This window comes from Telmatherina bonti (assembly GCF_933228915.1).
Source record: "Telmatherina bonti genome assembly, chromosome: 6".
Taxonomy (NCBI): domain Eukaryota; kingdom Metazoa; phylum Chordata; class Actinopteri; order Atheriniformes; family Telmatherinidae; genus Telmatherina; species Telmatherina bonti.
In genome coordinates, this window is record NC_136624.1 from 31,152,210 (window position 1) to 31,167,591 (window position 15,382).

The 15,382-nt window shown below is 40.9% G+C and overlaps 2 protein-coding genes across 2 annotated transcripts; both read right to left on the reverse strand.

The window, feature by feature from the left end:
• Nucleotides 1-1,453: 1,453 nt before the first annotated feature.
• On the reverse strand, nucleotides 1,454-10,180 carry tmcc2 (transmembrane and coiled-coil domain family 2; the record flags this gene model as incomplete). The annotated part of the gene is made up of 5 exons (XM_079242113.1): nucleotides 1,454-1,753; nucleotides 4,596-4,731; nucleotides 5,363-5,979; nucleotides 6,256-6,654; nucleotides 10,100-10,180. The coding sequence occupies 5 exons, from the start codon at nucleotides 10,178-10,180 to the stop codon at nucleotides 1,454-1,456; spliced, it is 1,533 nt and encodes a 510-aa protein (XP_079098239.1).
• A 3,982-nt stretch (nucleotides 10,181-14,162) lies between these two features.
• cdkn1a (cyclin dependent kinase inhibitor 1A) lies at nucleotides 14,163-15,117 on the reverse strand. The gene is made up of 2 exons (XM_079242966.1): nucleotides 14,667-15,117; nucleotides 14,163-14,574 (listed from the first exon to the last, which is right to left on the reverse strand). The coding sequence occupies exons 1-2, from the start codon at nucleotides 15,112-15,114 to the stop codon at nucleotides 14,519-14,521; spliced, it is 504 nt and encodes a 167-aa protein (XP_079099092.1). The 5' UTR covers nucleotides 15,115-15,117; the 3' UTR covers nucleotides 14,163-14,518.
• Nucleotides 15,118-15,382: the final 265 nt, after the last annotated feature.

Here is a 15,382-nt window from a genome sequence, read left to right on the forward strand (position 1 = left end):
TGGCACTTGATTTTACAATAGCGGTTATGAAATAGCTTTTTTTTTTTTTTTACATTGTTGGACAACTGTGAATCCATCCATCCATCTTCTGCCACTTATCCGGGGTCAGGTTGTGGGGGCAGCAGCCTAAGCAGGGAAGCCCAGACTCTCCCGCCACATTTGCCAGCTCTGTGGGGGGGGGCGTTCCCAGGCGTTCCCAGGCCAGCCGCAAAAAATAATCCCTCCAGCGTGTCCTGGATCTTCCCCGGGGTCTCTTCCTGCAGGACGTGCCTGGAACACCTCACCAGGGAGGCGTCCAGGAGGCATCCAAACCAGATGTCCCAGCCACCTCAACTGGCTCCTCTTGATCTGGAGGAGCAGCGGCTCTACTCTGAGCCCCTCCCGGATGACCAAGCTTTTTACCCTATCTCAGAGGAAGAGCCTGGATGCCCTGCAGAGGAAACTCATCTTAGCTGCCTGTACGTGCGATCTCGTTCTTTCGGTCATAACCCACAGCTCATGACCATAGGTAAGGGTAGGAACGTAGATCCACTGGTAAATCGAGAACTTTGCCTTCTGGCTCAGCTCCTTCTTCACCTCGACAGACCAGCGCAGAGTCCGCATTACTGCAGACGCCACACTGATCCACCTGTCAATCCCACGCTCCATCCTTCCCTCACTCGTGAACAAGACCCCAAGATATTTGAACTCCTCCGCTTGAGGCAGAACCTCACTCCCAAATCTGTGAATTTTAGATTTTATTGATTCAACTGTAAGAAAGCACGTAAAGAAAGAAAAGCCTAAAAGCACAGCTTCAACACCAGAACAGGTTGTGAAATGAACCAGGAATGACACTGTGGAGTGGAGATGCAACATGTCCTGACAACAAAATGGCAGTTATAGAGGATGCATTTTTGACATTAACTAAATGTTACCTCATGCCAACTAGATGCATCTCAGTGCACATATGAGGACATGCATGAGTACATAACATTCATGAAAAAGATTTTACCTTTCAAATATGCTCATAGCTTCAACATGAAGATTACAGCAAACATGATCAGCATTTTACAGTTGTCAGTATTTGCACTAGTCTTTGCAATTTGTGTATAGTAAATAATTTTAAAAAAGACCCTCCAAAGAATTCTTGCAAGAAACTCAATTTTTGGTGATAGCAATGCAATCAGTGATTGGTTATCCACACTGGTAAATCTAGGTGAGATGTGGGGATGTCCTTCGTTGCTTGGCAATCAGAGAAGTTTTGTTTGTTTTCTATGTAAACACTCCCTGTTAGTCAGATCTTCTCTCATTTCTTGACTAAAAGTGCCATGTTTTGTCCAGAAGCTTCACCTTTAAAGTCCAAAAGAACAAAAGCATCAAGCTTCAGTCTGTTTTAGTCTCTGGGTTCTTGCATGATGATGACTGAGGAAAAAATAGTCTGAGTTTACTCTCTGTAAGTCTTTGCCCGCTTTGTTTAGCTGGGCAGCAACCACACCTCCACAAAATCCCACTGCTTCCACAAGATGAACAGTAGTAACATCAGCAGCACAGTGGCAGCTACCCGGGATCTAGTCTTCATCAGCGGTGTGATGAAGTTGGCTAAAGTGGAGACAAAGACCAGCAGCACAGCCATGAGGGCCAGGATGACGTTGATGAGTTTTCCCAGCAGAGCTCGAGCATTGGCGTTCTCCACTCCCTCCAGCTGCACGACCTGCTGCTGCTGCTGCTGCAGCTCCAGTTTAGTGATGCGGGTCAAGCACGACTCCACTGCTTCCTGCACGAACAAGCCAAGAACACCGACACACAAAGAAACCACATGGGGAAGTTTTGGTCTTCATCTCAACATCTGTTACATGCCCCAAGAACCACATACCTCAAATGCATTTTTTGAATGTGAGGACCATTGCCTGCCAAACATGTCTGGTTTTATCATATGACAATGTATTTATTTATTTCTGGTCTGCTACAGGGCAATTTTCTACCTGAGGTTGTGTCTGGAGGTTGTGTCAGCGACTCGAGCTCTCTAAACCAGTGTTTTTCAACCACTGTGCCGTGGCACACTAGTGTGCTGTGAGAGATTATCAGGTGTGCCATGAGAAATTACCCAATTTCCCCTAATTGGTCTAAAAAGTAGCTCTGTGTTCATCCAAACATTCCCCAGTGAAAAATAATAAAATTCATTCTCCTTGTGTTTGTCTGGTTTCGATTTGAGGCTTTGACTAGATGAACTTTATATTATTAATATGGACTTTAATGTGGACACAACTTTGTGGTGTGCCTTGTGATTTTTTCAGTGAAAAAAATGTGCCTTGGCACAAAAAAAGTTGAAAAACGCTGCTCTAAACTACCAATCAAGTCTGTAACCTTGGTGTGTTGATAGACTCAGATCTGACTTTAAGCAGCCACATGAGAGCTGTCACTAAGACAGCTTTTTACCAACTGAGAAACATCTACAGGATTAAAAGTTTAGTCTCCCAGAAAGATCTGGAGAAACTCTACCATGAATTAATCTCCAGCAGACTTGATTAGTGTAACAGTCTTTTAACAGGACTTCCTAAAAAGAGCATTAAACATCTACAGCTTGTCCAGAATGCTGCTGCTAGAGCTTTAACTAGAACTAAGAGGTCTGAACACATCACACCAGTTTTAACATCTTTACACTGGTTTCCAGTCAATCACAGGATAGATTTCAAAACCTTGCTGATTGTTTACAAATCCCAGAAGGGTTTAGGACCAGAATACATCTGTGATGTGTTCAGAGAATATAAACCAAGCAGAGCTCTTCAATCCAAAGACTCTGGTCAACTAGTCCAGACCAGAGTCCAGACTAAACATGGAGAAGCAGCATTTAGCTGTTACGCTGCAAACAAGTGGAACAATCTGCCAGTGGAGATTAAACTCCCACCAAATGTAGAAACTTTTAAATCCAGGTTAAAAACATTTATTTTCTAACGTGCCTAAGGATGACATCTGCACAGTAACTTTTAATTAATCCTGCTTTTAATTATTTTAATACACTTTATGATTTTATTGTGATTTTGCTATTTGTGTTTTCTTTTATGCTTTTTTTTGTCTATTTTTACTCCATCTGTAATACTTTAAATGTTTCATGTAAAGCACTTGTCTTGAATTGTCTTGTACATGAAAGGTGCTGTACAAATAAACGTGCCTTGCCTTGGAGTCACTATAAAATAGTAGTTTTAGCAACTTCAAAGCTATTCCTTACATTACAGAACTTTGTCAGATTTTCTCAGTGAAGTTCCAACTAACGTTCGTTAATTCAACATCCATCTTTCATCCTACCTGTACTCTGAGCTCTCTACAGCCTGTAAAAATCAGCCTGGTGTTGACTCGTCTTATCTCTTGCTCTTTTCCTTTCTCTTTTTTGTTTCCTCTCTTCCTCCGATAATGCCATCTTGTGTGAAAAAAGAAAAGCTGATCCAGTTGCTGAAGTGTGACACGGTGCGTAAAGTGAAACATCATCTTGCATCCCAGAAGCAAAAGTTGTGAAGTGCAGTTTACTGGTGGGCAGTGACGGTTTGTAAAATGTGCATAACAAAATGTCACTGCAGCATCAAATGAGGCAGAAATGCAATGTTTCAAAGTTTGAAAGTTACATATTGTATCATTTAAGATACATTGTGTGAAAGTTAAAGACATGTAGCAGTAAAGATAGAAATGACTTCATACGCCAAGCACACTTGTGAATGAATAGTGTGCACGTACTGTCTTCTTCTCTGTGCCTCTTAACCCAAACACTGCTTTTCAATTGGTCAAACAAGCTACAATTATAAAGCTCAGTGGGTTCTCACTTCACACACAGCGTTGTTTGGCCATTCAGAGACACCGTAGTAAAAATGCTGTCATAAAAATGGCAGCTGCCATTTATGAGAACCCATCGAATATATTCTTTCTATATTCTACATTCTTTCTATATTCATTCTAAGATAATAAAACGTTTTTATTTTTGTAAAGCAATTAAATATGAATAGAAGCACAGTTTTTCATTAAGTCTTTTGTTATCCACATTTAGTTTTAGTTTTTTTACACTGTACCTTTAAATTGTAAATAAATTTTATTAACCAAGCCAGTGTTAGCTGACTTTGCACTGCTCCCTTGCACATGGTCACATGTTGGTTTAGATTCTCAGTCAGGACATGGCTCATAGTAATCTTAGAAGTTTCAAGGGAAGACATTTCAACCTCATTTCTTGGTTCTTACAAGTATTTTACCCAAAAGGTCTCAAATATTCAGATATAACTAGCTGCTGGGGAGTTTTCTGTTTACATTCAAAAGGTTGTTGAGGTCACATGTGTCACAGAGGATCCTGACCAATATGTGATTTTCAAACTTTCCTTACCTTTATTTCTCTGATTTTCTTTCAGGCTGCCGAGTATGTTTATTGTAAGCAAATTTGAAATCGGTATGATAAAGGAAAATCTAGGATTTAAACATTACATCCAGCTCTTCTCTTCAATGATTTGTTCGTACATATTTAGTATGTAAGAAAAACAATAAAGGATCAACAGCAAAACTACTGCAGCACTTTTTTGTATTATTGTCACAGATACATTTTAAAAAGTTTTGAAATCCACATAAATCAGACAGATCTTTACCTGAATGTCCCTTGCTCTCTCATAGGACTGGTAGGCCACCTTTTCTTCCATGCTAGCAAGCTCCTGTTTAAGATTGGTCATCTCGTTCTGGTGTAGCTCTGTTAAATCATTCAGCTGCTCTTCGAGTCGCTCATACCTGAACAAATAAACACAATGCTGTGATCTTGATTCAGATGAAGGGAGAAAATTTCAGTACCTTGTCAAACTATATTTGTACAAAGCCCTGTGTTCAGTCCTGTGTGCCTTACGCCAAGCTAATAAAATGTTTTTACCAATAATAATTGAAAGGATCAGTGAATGCTCTGGGTGATTTTTCTTACAATGAGCAAAGATGATAAAACTTATTTTGCAAACATTCCACAATCCCTGCACTATTATTAACTCACTTGAACAGCAAATATGTATTACCGTAATCCAGAGCTGAATATCATCCAAAACATATGCACTGCTTGCTCTGTTTTTATTTTTTCAAAAATCACTCTGTCCAGAGAAGTAATCTTTCTTTTTAAATCTAAGTGCATGTGAGTGCATGGTTTAAAAGATTTACATCTTGTGTAGGAACAAATTGATGCTCAAATCCCTAGAAAGGACAGGGATGTATTGAGACCAATGTACTAATGGTTTTGATCTTTCAAAGTTTGACAAATCTAAATGAACTACAGAAAGACTTATAGTTTAATTAGAAAACATCTTGTTGATGATATTGACAAACAGAAAGTTGTGTGATGGTATGGAGGCAGTGTGGGACTGTGTTGTTGCATCTCTACCTGTATCGCTCTTCTTGCAGACATTGCGTCATGTAGGAGTAGTCGCTCTGCAGCTGGCCCTTCATGTCCTCGATGGCGTCCTCCATGTGTGTCTGGCTGGCTTTGATCTCTTGCAAGCCCTCAAGTAAAGAGTCCCAAGAACTGTGCATGTGATGGTGGTGGTGATGGTGCCCGTCCAGTCTGGGACTCCCCATTGTAGGTCCTAACATCCCCCCTCCTCCGCCGGCCCCACCAGAATTACTGCCTGCTCCGGAGCCGGATGTTGCACTGGAGCACTCGTCGTCACTGCCGTACTTTGGGCTGGAAACCAAAGTGGCACTTCCACTCAAGGCCCGGGGTGTGGGCGTGTCTTCAGAATGACCCCCAACTCCATCCTCGAGTGTATCCTTCAGGTGAGCAATGTTATCAGCACTACCGAACTTGTTTCTGATGAGGCTGGCAAACTCTCTCGGCTTGGAGACCACGGCCGTGTGGGTGAGGGCTGACACGCCACCTTTGACCCCTTCAACTACTCCACCTCCAAAACCACTTATCCCAGCACGAACGTTGGCTCCCACGTCCTTTAATCCTTGCTGCATGTCCCGCAGGACATCTTTGGGCTGCCGGGCCGGTCCATTCTGAAGAGAGGGAAGAGAAATGAGGTGGCAGAGAAGCAGAGGATCTCAAAGGTAGGAGAGAGGTGATCAGGTTAAAGGGACCAAACTGTAGGAAGAGGAAAGCAGGCTCTGTAGAGAGTTAGGTGAGACACAGGATGATGCATTGGTATAAATAGGCGTTTGGAGAGTCATCAGTCTATATTTGGACACAGCTGTGCTCACAAAGATAGAACTCGAGCCACTCATGACATGATTTAATACATTCAAGACAGAAAGATGACATGTTCTCTCACTTACCTGCTCAATCTCTTTTAGCTTCTTGTGATAGTGCTCTAGTTTCTTGTGCAAGTGTGCAATAGTCTGCGCTGACTTCTGGTTCTTCTTCTCAAACACCTGCTTGATTCTGGACGCCTGCTGTTTGTCTGCGTTGTGAGCCAGCTTCAGATACTCCGCCACATTGTCATCACGGGCCTCCTGCTCCACACGGATCTGCTCGGTCACCTTTAGGATCTTCTGCTGCAGATGCTCCAGAGCGGCACGCGTCCGCTGTGGCTCAGCGACCCCTGAACCCTCTGCTCCCCCAGCCATGACCCCGGACGACGCTGCCCCCGCGCCGTCCACACTGATGTTGCTGTCAGACCCACCATGACTGGTGGTGGAAGGTAGGCCAAGAGTTGCCACCTCGCTCTTATCCAGCTGAGGGGAGAATAAGGTAGGGGTAGCTTGTGAACATACCAATGATAGGCCACCATTATAAAGTTACACTCTTATCCAAGATGTATTTTCTTTTAAAAGGTAGGTACAAAAGAAAATAAAAAATGAGGGACATTTAGATGAGCTTTGTATGATAAATATCTATCAGATGATGCCAAAACAAAAAACGGATTCCTCTGTCATTTTTTTCCCCAGAAATCATGAGAACATGCAAACATTTGGGCCCGTGTGATCAATGTACAATGTATAATATTCAAGAAAGCCTAAAAAAGCATAAAATTAAAGACAAAACGTTCTATTAGAGATCCAAATTAAGATAAGTGCATTATTTTAGGAATGAAAAAGAGTATTATGACATTATAACTGAGCAATCTGATAACTTACCAAAGAGTCTCTTAATGATCTTGTTAGGATTATGGATTGTTCTCAGTCATTGTCACAAAAGGCCCACAGAAACTAAATTTAAAGCTGTCTAGATAATCTGACTCCTCAAAACTTGTCTTAATAACCAGCAGCGGCAGACTCTGAGCAGTTGCTAATAAATGTCCACAGTTCAAGAGAGGAGCTTTTTCTGGTGGTCATTTCCTCGGCTTGTAATGTAACTGAGGAATGACTGTAATTAAGAATGATGGAGGTCAAGTTGGGGTCTGCAAAACCAAAGAAAACAGTCATAAAGAACAGATTGCACAATTATAAACATAATTTAAAACCCTAGTTTCACTGCAGAGCGCCTCTTGAAAGTTTCACCAGACTGTTTTACCAAAACGCTCCGGCTACATAGATATCACCTTGATCTGAGAGTAATCAAAAACAACTCAGCTCAGCACCAGTGCTTTGCAGTGTGACAACTAAACTAGTTCAATACATTCTGAAAACAAGACTGAATGAGAAAAGATCCATTGGAATAAACAGAATCTCCTCTGATGATACAGTGGCATGATAATCATGCTTTTGTTGCAGCCAAGCGGCACATAGATCATTTCACTGTTTGAGGGAGTAATCAATTCAGCTGAATACCAGGAAGTAGACATTATATAATGACTTCCGACAAACTTTAAAACCCACAATGGACCACTTCAGCCGTCACATGCTAAATGTTTTGCCGTTCTTCTGTATTATGCATGCAAGTGACCCAAGAATCTTACAGAATAGGAGAGATTTTGTTGCAGAACACCTAAATCTGGATCCAAAAGTCTTGCAGCACCCTACAATAAAATGAGACATCTTTGACTTTGAGCCATCGGAAATCAGGTCATCTTTTACTCTCTTTGCTATTTACAGCTATACAAATTTGGACCAGGGGAGCCCAGACACTGTATCTATATTTTCATGATGCAATTTCTTAATATTTTCCCAAAGAATCTTGAAATAATAAAATGATCTGGTACAGAGGAAAAAAAACAGTACAATAAAAACCCTTTATTTTAAATGACAAGCTTATCAACACAAAACTGATCTAAATCCATGAGAACTGAGGTTCCTCAGAGATAAATAAAGAGCTTACAATCATTTAAAAATGATCAGTTTTGTCAATGAAATTTTCATCACACATTTGACCAAGTCCTCAATGAAATCAGTTCATTTTAAGGTGATTTTTAAATGTTCATGGAAAATTAGAGGAGTAAAGTCAACCCTATAAAATGGAAGTATTTCAGATGAGTTTATTTCCACTGCTGATGCATAAGGCTGTAATTGATTTAGTGGAGAGATCAAAGAGCACACAGTGGCCATCCTGCATCAATTAGATGATACATAATTACAACGCTTCCTTCCCTGCAAGGCCTCAGACCCTCAGCACACAATTAAGCCACTTCAAAACATATTTTATTTAAATATTTGTCAGGTTAGAAGCTAAATAGCAAATTATACAATTAAAAATCCTGAGAACATGTTGCAGGTGACAACTATGATGACAGACTCTTTAGTGTTTTTATCTGTGGTGTTCTGGATCATTCCAGCATGAACCTAAACGTGGTTCGCCTTTTCCAAACAGACAAAGATGTAATCCTATTAAAGAACGAGACCTATGCTGGCAAATCATTGATCCACAGGGGGATTCCCTGGTCAGTGTCGTATCTGCAAGCTATGTGTAGCTTGACAGATGGGGAGAGGGGAGGGGGGTTGTTAATGACCCTCTGCCTGACGTCAAAACACTGTAATCAGATGCTGCAAACATGAGCTGGGGCAGACACATGACACCAAAACATCTCATGGTGCTGCTCTAATTTCTCCACTGCAAGGATTTATATGCATTTTCTTTGCGTGACAGTATGACATGAGCACAAGCTCACTGTGCTATTACACATCGGTCAGAGAGAAGCAAAGCAGGCTTTTTGTTTTTTGTTTTTTTCCTTTTAAAAAGCAGGTCACAATCGTGTTGTAACAGGGTCAAAAAACAAAGACAGATGACTACGCTTCTCGGCTGTTAGTCATTTCTTGATCTTGTCAGAGAAAGTGAGATGCTTATGCAGTAGCTAAGCAATTGCTCATAGTATTAGGTGGGGAGGGAGGGAGAGAGGGGGGTGCAGTGTCCAGCATATATGGGTGAAAACAGCCAACAAAAACAACAGAGTAAAAGACACAGTAGAGGTTGCAATAATATCTAAACATGTCCTTATTAAAGCGCACGGGGAGGGGGTGTGTTGAGATGAATCAAGGCTTGTTATGGGTGGAGGAGAAGCAGGGCTGTGATGAGGATGGAGATGACAGATGTCTGTTGCATGAAAACAAGAGGACAGGGTATGCCTGAGCCCTCTTCACTCGGCCGGAGACACACTTTGACATGAGACACGGCTGATGGAACGGATGGAGAAGACACACAAGCAGCACAGCAATAAATGAAATCAGAAACGTTACCATACTGCTTTAATCCAATTTTTGCAGTGCCATTGCAAGTCTGTGTTCGAGGCCCATCCTCCTCCTCCACCTCCTCCTCCCCCAGTGCTCACCAAGGAGGACCCCCCCACCCCCTCCTCCTCAAAAAATCTGCACCCCAAGCCGCTGTCTGGCGGACTATCACTGCTCTGGATCCTAAGGCTCCATTGTTAATGCCATCGATATCTACAGCCTTCCCTCTCTCTCTTTCTCTCTTTCTTGCTCTGATCTATTTTCCTGTCTTTTTCTCTCTCTCTCTCTCTCTTTTGTGTCATATGTTCCTCCGCCTCCCCCTGCTCTACTCTCCCACCATCTCTCCCCCTCTCTCCCTATGTATATCTCTCTCTCTCTCTCTGTCTACATGCAAATGCGAGCAGTGCTGGGCTATAATGGATATGGAAGCTAAGGGACAGATGATGGAGGGGAATGGGCGGGGGATGGGAGAGCTCAGCGCAGGCGTGCAGGTGCTCCTGTGCGGCTGAGGCCAGAGAAGCAGAGGGAGGGGAGGAGAGAGGGAAGGCTCCGGGCTTTAGGTCTCCTAAATCCTCAATACAAACACATACAGCCAGCGTGTGGTGATGTGGGGCTGCAGTGATGTGCTGCCAAAGTACACAGGGTCTCCCTCCCTCTTCATCTGCTTTCTTCACAAAAGATAAATGAATTTGGTGTCAAAATAACCGCAGCCTGTGAGAGCGACTCAGCTGTTCTTGAAGTTTTATCCACCCAACTTTAGATGTCTTTCTGCTGGTTGTGTGTCAGTGGGTTTTGTGCAGAGGGATACCTGCTAAAGCAGAGATAAAAACAAGCTTTCATCACTATTTCCAAAGCAAATCTAAAAAGCTGTGAAGTTGTGGACTAAAGCTATAAACTTGTGCAGGAGTAGTATTCACAGATATTATATTTTTAGATCCATATTATCTGAATAAAACTTAATAAGGGACGTCTTGCTTTGTGTTTAAATGATTTGTTTGTCTTTATTAAAATTTAGTTTATTCTAAAACATTGCTAGTCTACATATAAGTTACAATGGACAAAAAAAAAAAAAAAAACTAAAACTTTTTTTCCACTCAAAGAAAGCAAGTAAATGTCAAATGCACCAGGGATTCTATTTTTTCTCCATTAAAAACAGATGTAATAAATAATTAAAGTTTTTTTTTTTTAATGAACATTTCCTGAAAATGTCATATTCAGTTAAGATAAGTGTTTCTATACTCACTGAGATCTGACATTTTTATAAAGCAAGTAGTTGATTTTTCTTTACAGCACTGTTGAAAAGTAAACATTGTGAATTAATAGACTATAGACTATAGTCTAATTATTAGACTATAGAGAGAAAAAAGACAGACAACGTAAGAAAATTGACCCAGATATGGCCCATATTTACATTTTCATACATTTGTTCGGCACTCATTTGGCCTCCATTAAAGATCTTGTGGCTGCAATGATAAACAGGTGTGATTCTCTCCTGCATGAACACAGTTCACCATGTAATGCACAAACGTAGGACAAACCTCGATCATGCAAAGAAGAAACCGTGTGTGAACCTGATTCAGAAACAAAGCTCATTTAAAATTGTGTGTGGCAAAGTGGAAAACTGCTTTCTGGTCAGATGAATCCAATTTTTTTTTTTTTAAACTGTGGACACTGTTCAGGGACATAAAGAAGAGAGGGACCATCCAACTTATCAGTGGACCATTCAGAGGTCATGTCTGATGGTATGAAGTGCCACTGGTGCCTTTGGCTTGTGGAGCTTCAACATCTGTAAAGGCTTCATTCATGTTGAATGAAATTAAATGAATGAAATGAAAAATACTTTATTAATCCCCAAAGGGAAATTCTATTTCAAGTGTACAGAAGGTTTTCAAGCAATGTATGCTCCCATTTAGACAATGTTTATTTCAGAAAGGACCTTACAGATTTCAGGAAGACAATGCGAAAGCACAAACTGCAGGCGTCACACAACAAAATGGGGTTATAAAAGATGAGTCCAGGTGCTAGACTGGTCAGCCTGCAGTCCAGACATTTGGCAAAAGGGGGCATGTGTGATATGACTTTTCAAAAACTTATAGTTTGGTTTTGTTTTACGACTCGTTATTAGAGTAAAAAAAAATGTTCTTAGTGCTTTATTAGTGTCTACTATAACGCCGTAGAGCACCTTGGATTTTTATTTAGAAAGTTTTCACATTCTACCACCTGCTTTATGTTTATACTGGCATGCTATTTATAGAATCACCGCTCATGCTGCCTGTAATCCCAGTGCGGTGTTTTTGGAGTTTACTCTGCCACTTTTAAGCATAAATCTTCAGGTTTTTCAGTGATCAATTCTAATTCCAAATGAAATACAAACATCTGATTGAAAATAAAAGTTTTTGTTTTAGGGTTTTGATTATATCAAGGTGAAAATGTAATAATAATTTTTTTTTTTTTTAAAAAGGTAAACTTGTAGATTAGCCTTAAGCCAGGGGTGTCCAGCTCTGACCCTCAAGGTCCACAATCCTGCAGGTTTTCAATGCATTCCTGCTTCAACATACCTGACTCAAATTAAGAATTGTGTGCAGAACGTCATAGGTGTGTTAGATGTGTCAGAGCAGAGATACACTAAAACCTACTGGACCGTGGCCCCCGAAGACTGAATTTGGACACCACTACTTTGAGCATCACTGTGATATCACATGTTTGCATTACAACATCCATCCGTCCAATTACAATACTCGGTTCATTGTATTCAGGGTTGTTTGGAGGCCGGAGCTGATTCTGGATACCATCAGGTAAGACTCTGGACAGGTCACTGGTCCATCATATGATGAATAAATGGTACAAAGAGCCATATAACAGTAATCCCACTTGCAACAAATTTAGAATACCCAGTTAACATGAAAAGGCTTGTTTTTTAAATGTGGGAGGAAGCTGGAGTAAAACACAGAAAGGCTGAGATTCTAACTGTGAAGCATCTTGCTGGGAAGAAATTACGCTAACCATTTATATCAAGCATAAAAAATAATGGAAAAATGTGTTTTTTCTTTTTGAATGTATATCTGACAAATCAAAATCAAATCAACTCAAATTTATTCATAAAGCCTAAAAAAGTGGTGTGTGGTTACAGTGGTCCAGTGTAGAGCAAAGTCTGAGTGCCGTGACCCGATGAACTTTTGGGGAAAGTTTTGTTTCGGGTTTAGATATGAAGGAGTCGTACTTGGTTGCAATGCTGAAAGAGAGGATTTTATTAAAGCTCTTAGTTTCCCCAGAAAGTGACTATGTTGTTGTGCCTTCTTTAAAAAAAAAGAGGTGTGAAAAGAGGAGACAGGTATGTAACTCCACTCCCAGGGATGTAACAGAGCCCCTCTTCTTTACACCCACCCTGGTTCCTGACAGGTTTTAACAGGGTCTGCCATAAATAAACTCTTAATCTATTAAATTGTAGGATGAACATCTACTAGATAGAACAAACCTCTCACAAATAGATAATTTGTGATGAAATATTTGCCGCAGAGTCCGAAAAAAATGCAAAACTCAGAAAAACAATCTTAAAATTTTATTTCAATTTGAATTTTCATCATTTGACACAGTGTAGATTAAAATAAGGCATAGTATCTCACAATAAATAAAGACAGATTCATTCATAGTTTATAACATAAAACAGCAGCGGTACATAAGCATCTATTAACAGAAGTGCGTTCATTGCTGGGAGAACTTTTGCATTTGCAGACATTACATAGTTGTCAATATGTAAAGGATTAGCATTACAGTGACCTTGTCTGATACGTGTTCAGATTATCCATAGCAGCAGGATTTGCCAGAACAGACACAAATGCCATGAACAAACATACAGTTTGTCTGATTCATTGCACTGTGCCTCCAAATAGGAAACAATAAAGCCTGTGGGCTTAGCTCGGTAAATAATACATTTGCTTTTAAGAACACCTTCTTCTGATTTACAGAGCTGAATATACCAAAACTTACATGTCGCAAAGGCACATGGGCAGGTGGCGCCTCTTAAACACCACCATCAGATTAATGTGCAACACTGCAATGTTTCTTATGAATATGCTACGCTAAACTCTGTTAAACTCTATAAATACATTTCTGATATATACTATATATTTATGTTTAATAGCTTCAAAGACATGGGGCTAAGCATCTCAATTATACTATCTGCTGGTGTTCTCATGTCAGGGTCTGGACAGGACAGGTACGGAGATTTTAAAAAATGATTTCAAACACATTAGGCAGAAAGGATGGAGAAAGACATGTTGGCACTTCTGTCATAATCTAAGCAAAGCAAACATGTGTTCAAGATATCAGAGCTCCTTGGGTATTCTCCTATGAGTACACAAAGGCATAGAAAGTATAATACACTTAAAAACAGACTCCTAGCACTTGTGATAAACATTTTATAAAAAACAAAATGCAAAAAAACAAAGTGTATTAGTACAAAGGAGACAAAGTGCTTCGTCCATTTTCTACTGTTTTCAGTCAGTCTGCAGCTTTGTTGCCTGAACTCGTTTATTTTATCATACGACAGCGAACACAATATGTTCATCAAAATAATAACCATTGTGACACCTGATAGGAGCTCATGCATCTAATCTCTGTCCTGTTAGAGGTAGCGAGTTATCACAAAGCTGAGATGTGACTGTTTTAAGTGCTGTGGAATGTACAGTAGCAAATGTCAGCAAGCACTCTGGCAACCCCTTGATCCAACTGAGTATAAATCCACCGATTCCAGGGATTATTGTTAATCTTCTCTGCTTAAATGTCCCCTTTCCTTCTACTGGGAAAAGCACCAACTCCCCCCTCACATGCAGTACCCTAATTAACCTTATAGTAGAGATGTGTAGTTGTGGTCCCTTCAGATTTGTGGTGGTTCACAGGTGCATGACCTTCCTGTGAGAGTTTCTCCAGAACTTATGATTCCAGAGCGAGGTACTGTTTGTGTGGTTCTCTTGGAATATGGGCAGCTTTTCAGGGATTATTACTCGCCAGACTTCCTCGGCATCCAGACTACTCTTCTTTTAGCTTGATAGAAATCTGTTGGTTAGAAAAAGACAAAACAAAGAGGATGATTAGCTAAACAAGAACTCTTATGAAGCAACAAGTTTATTAACCAGCTAAACACACACCTGTAATGTTTGTTTGTTTCCTCTTCAAGCCAGTGCTCTCTAACCTCTCCAGTGTTTTCTCCCTGCTATCCAGTTTGAGCGGACATCTTTCTGGTGAAAGAGGGATGTTCTCCTTCTCACTCTGTGGTGGCTCCACCCTTCCTTCTTTGGGAGAAGCTGTTGTCTCTGCTGCTCTCTGGTTTTCTTTCTTTCCAACACCAAGCCTGCAGGGTCTGTAGAGCAGAGGTACCCTGGTGCCAGGGATACCCTCCCACTGGAAATCACTGGTCTCCAAGGGCTTGTCTGAGATGAAATCAAAGCCCCAGCGCTGGGAAGCCTCATCCAGGTCTTTACGCAGGGCAGTTTGGTACTCCACCTGCAGCTGCTCTCTGTCAACAGGGCCAAACAGGATCCGCCGAACAGGTCCATTACTCCTGAGAGCACTTAGGATCCGCTTGTGAGAAGCCATCACTCTGCACTAATGGTGAACAAAGAGAAGGTTTTGGTTAGGTGGGAGTGCTCCATACTCGGGATGCACCGATATAGGTATCGGCTCAATACCAAGCGTGTGTACTTGTACTTGGTATTAATAAAAGTGTACCGATACCACAACCGACACCCTACACCACACTAGTCAAGCTAGTGCAGATGTGTTTGATGACATGCTTGTTATATGTTTTAAAAGAAATAAATGCCTTGAATGTTAAAATGTCACATTTTTTGTTACACTAAAAGCT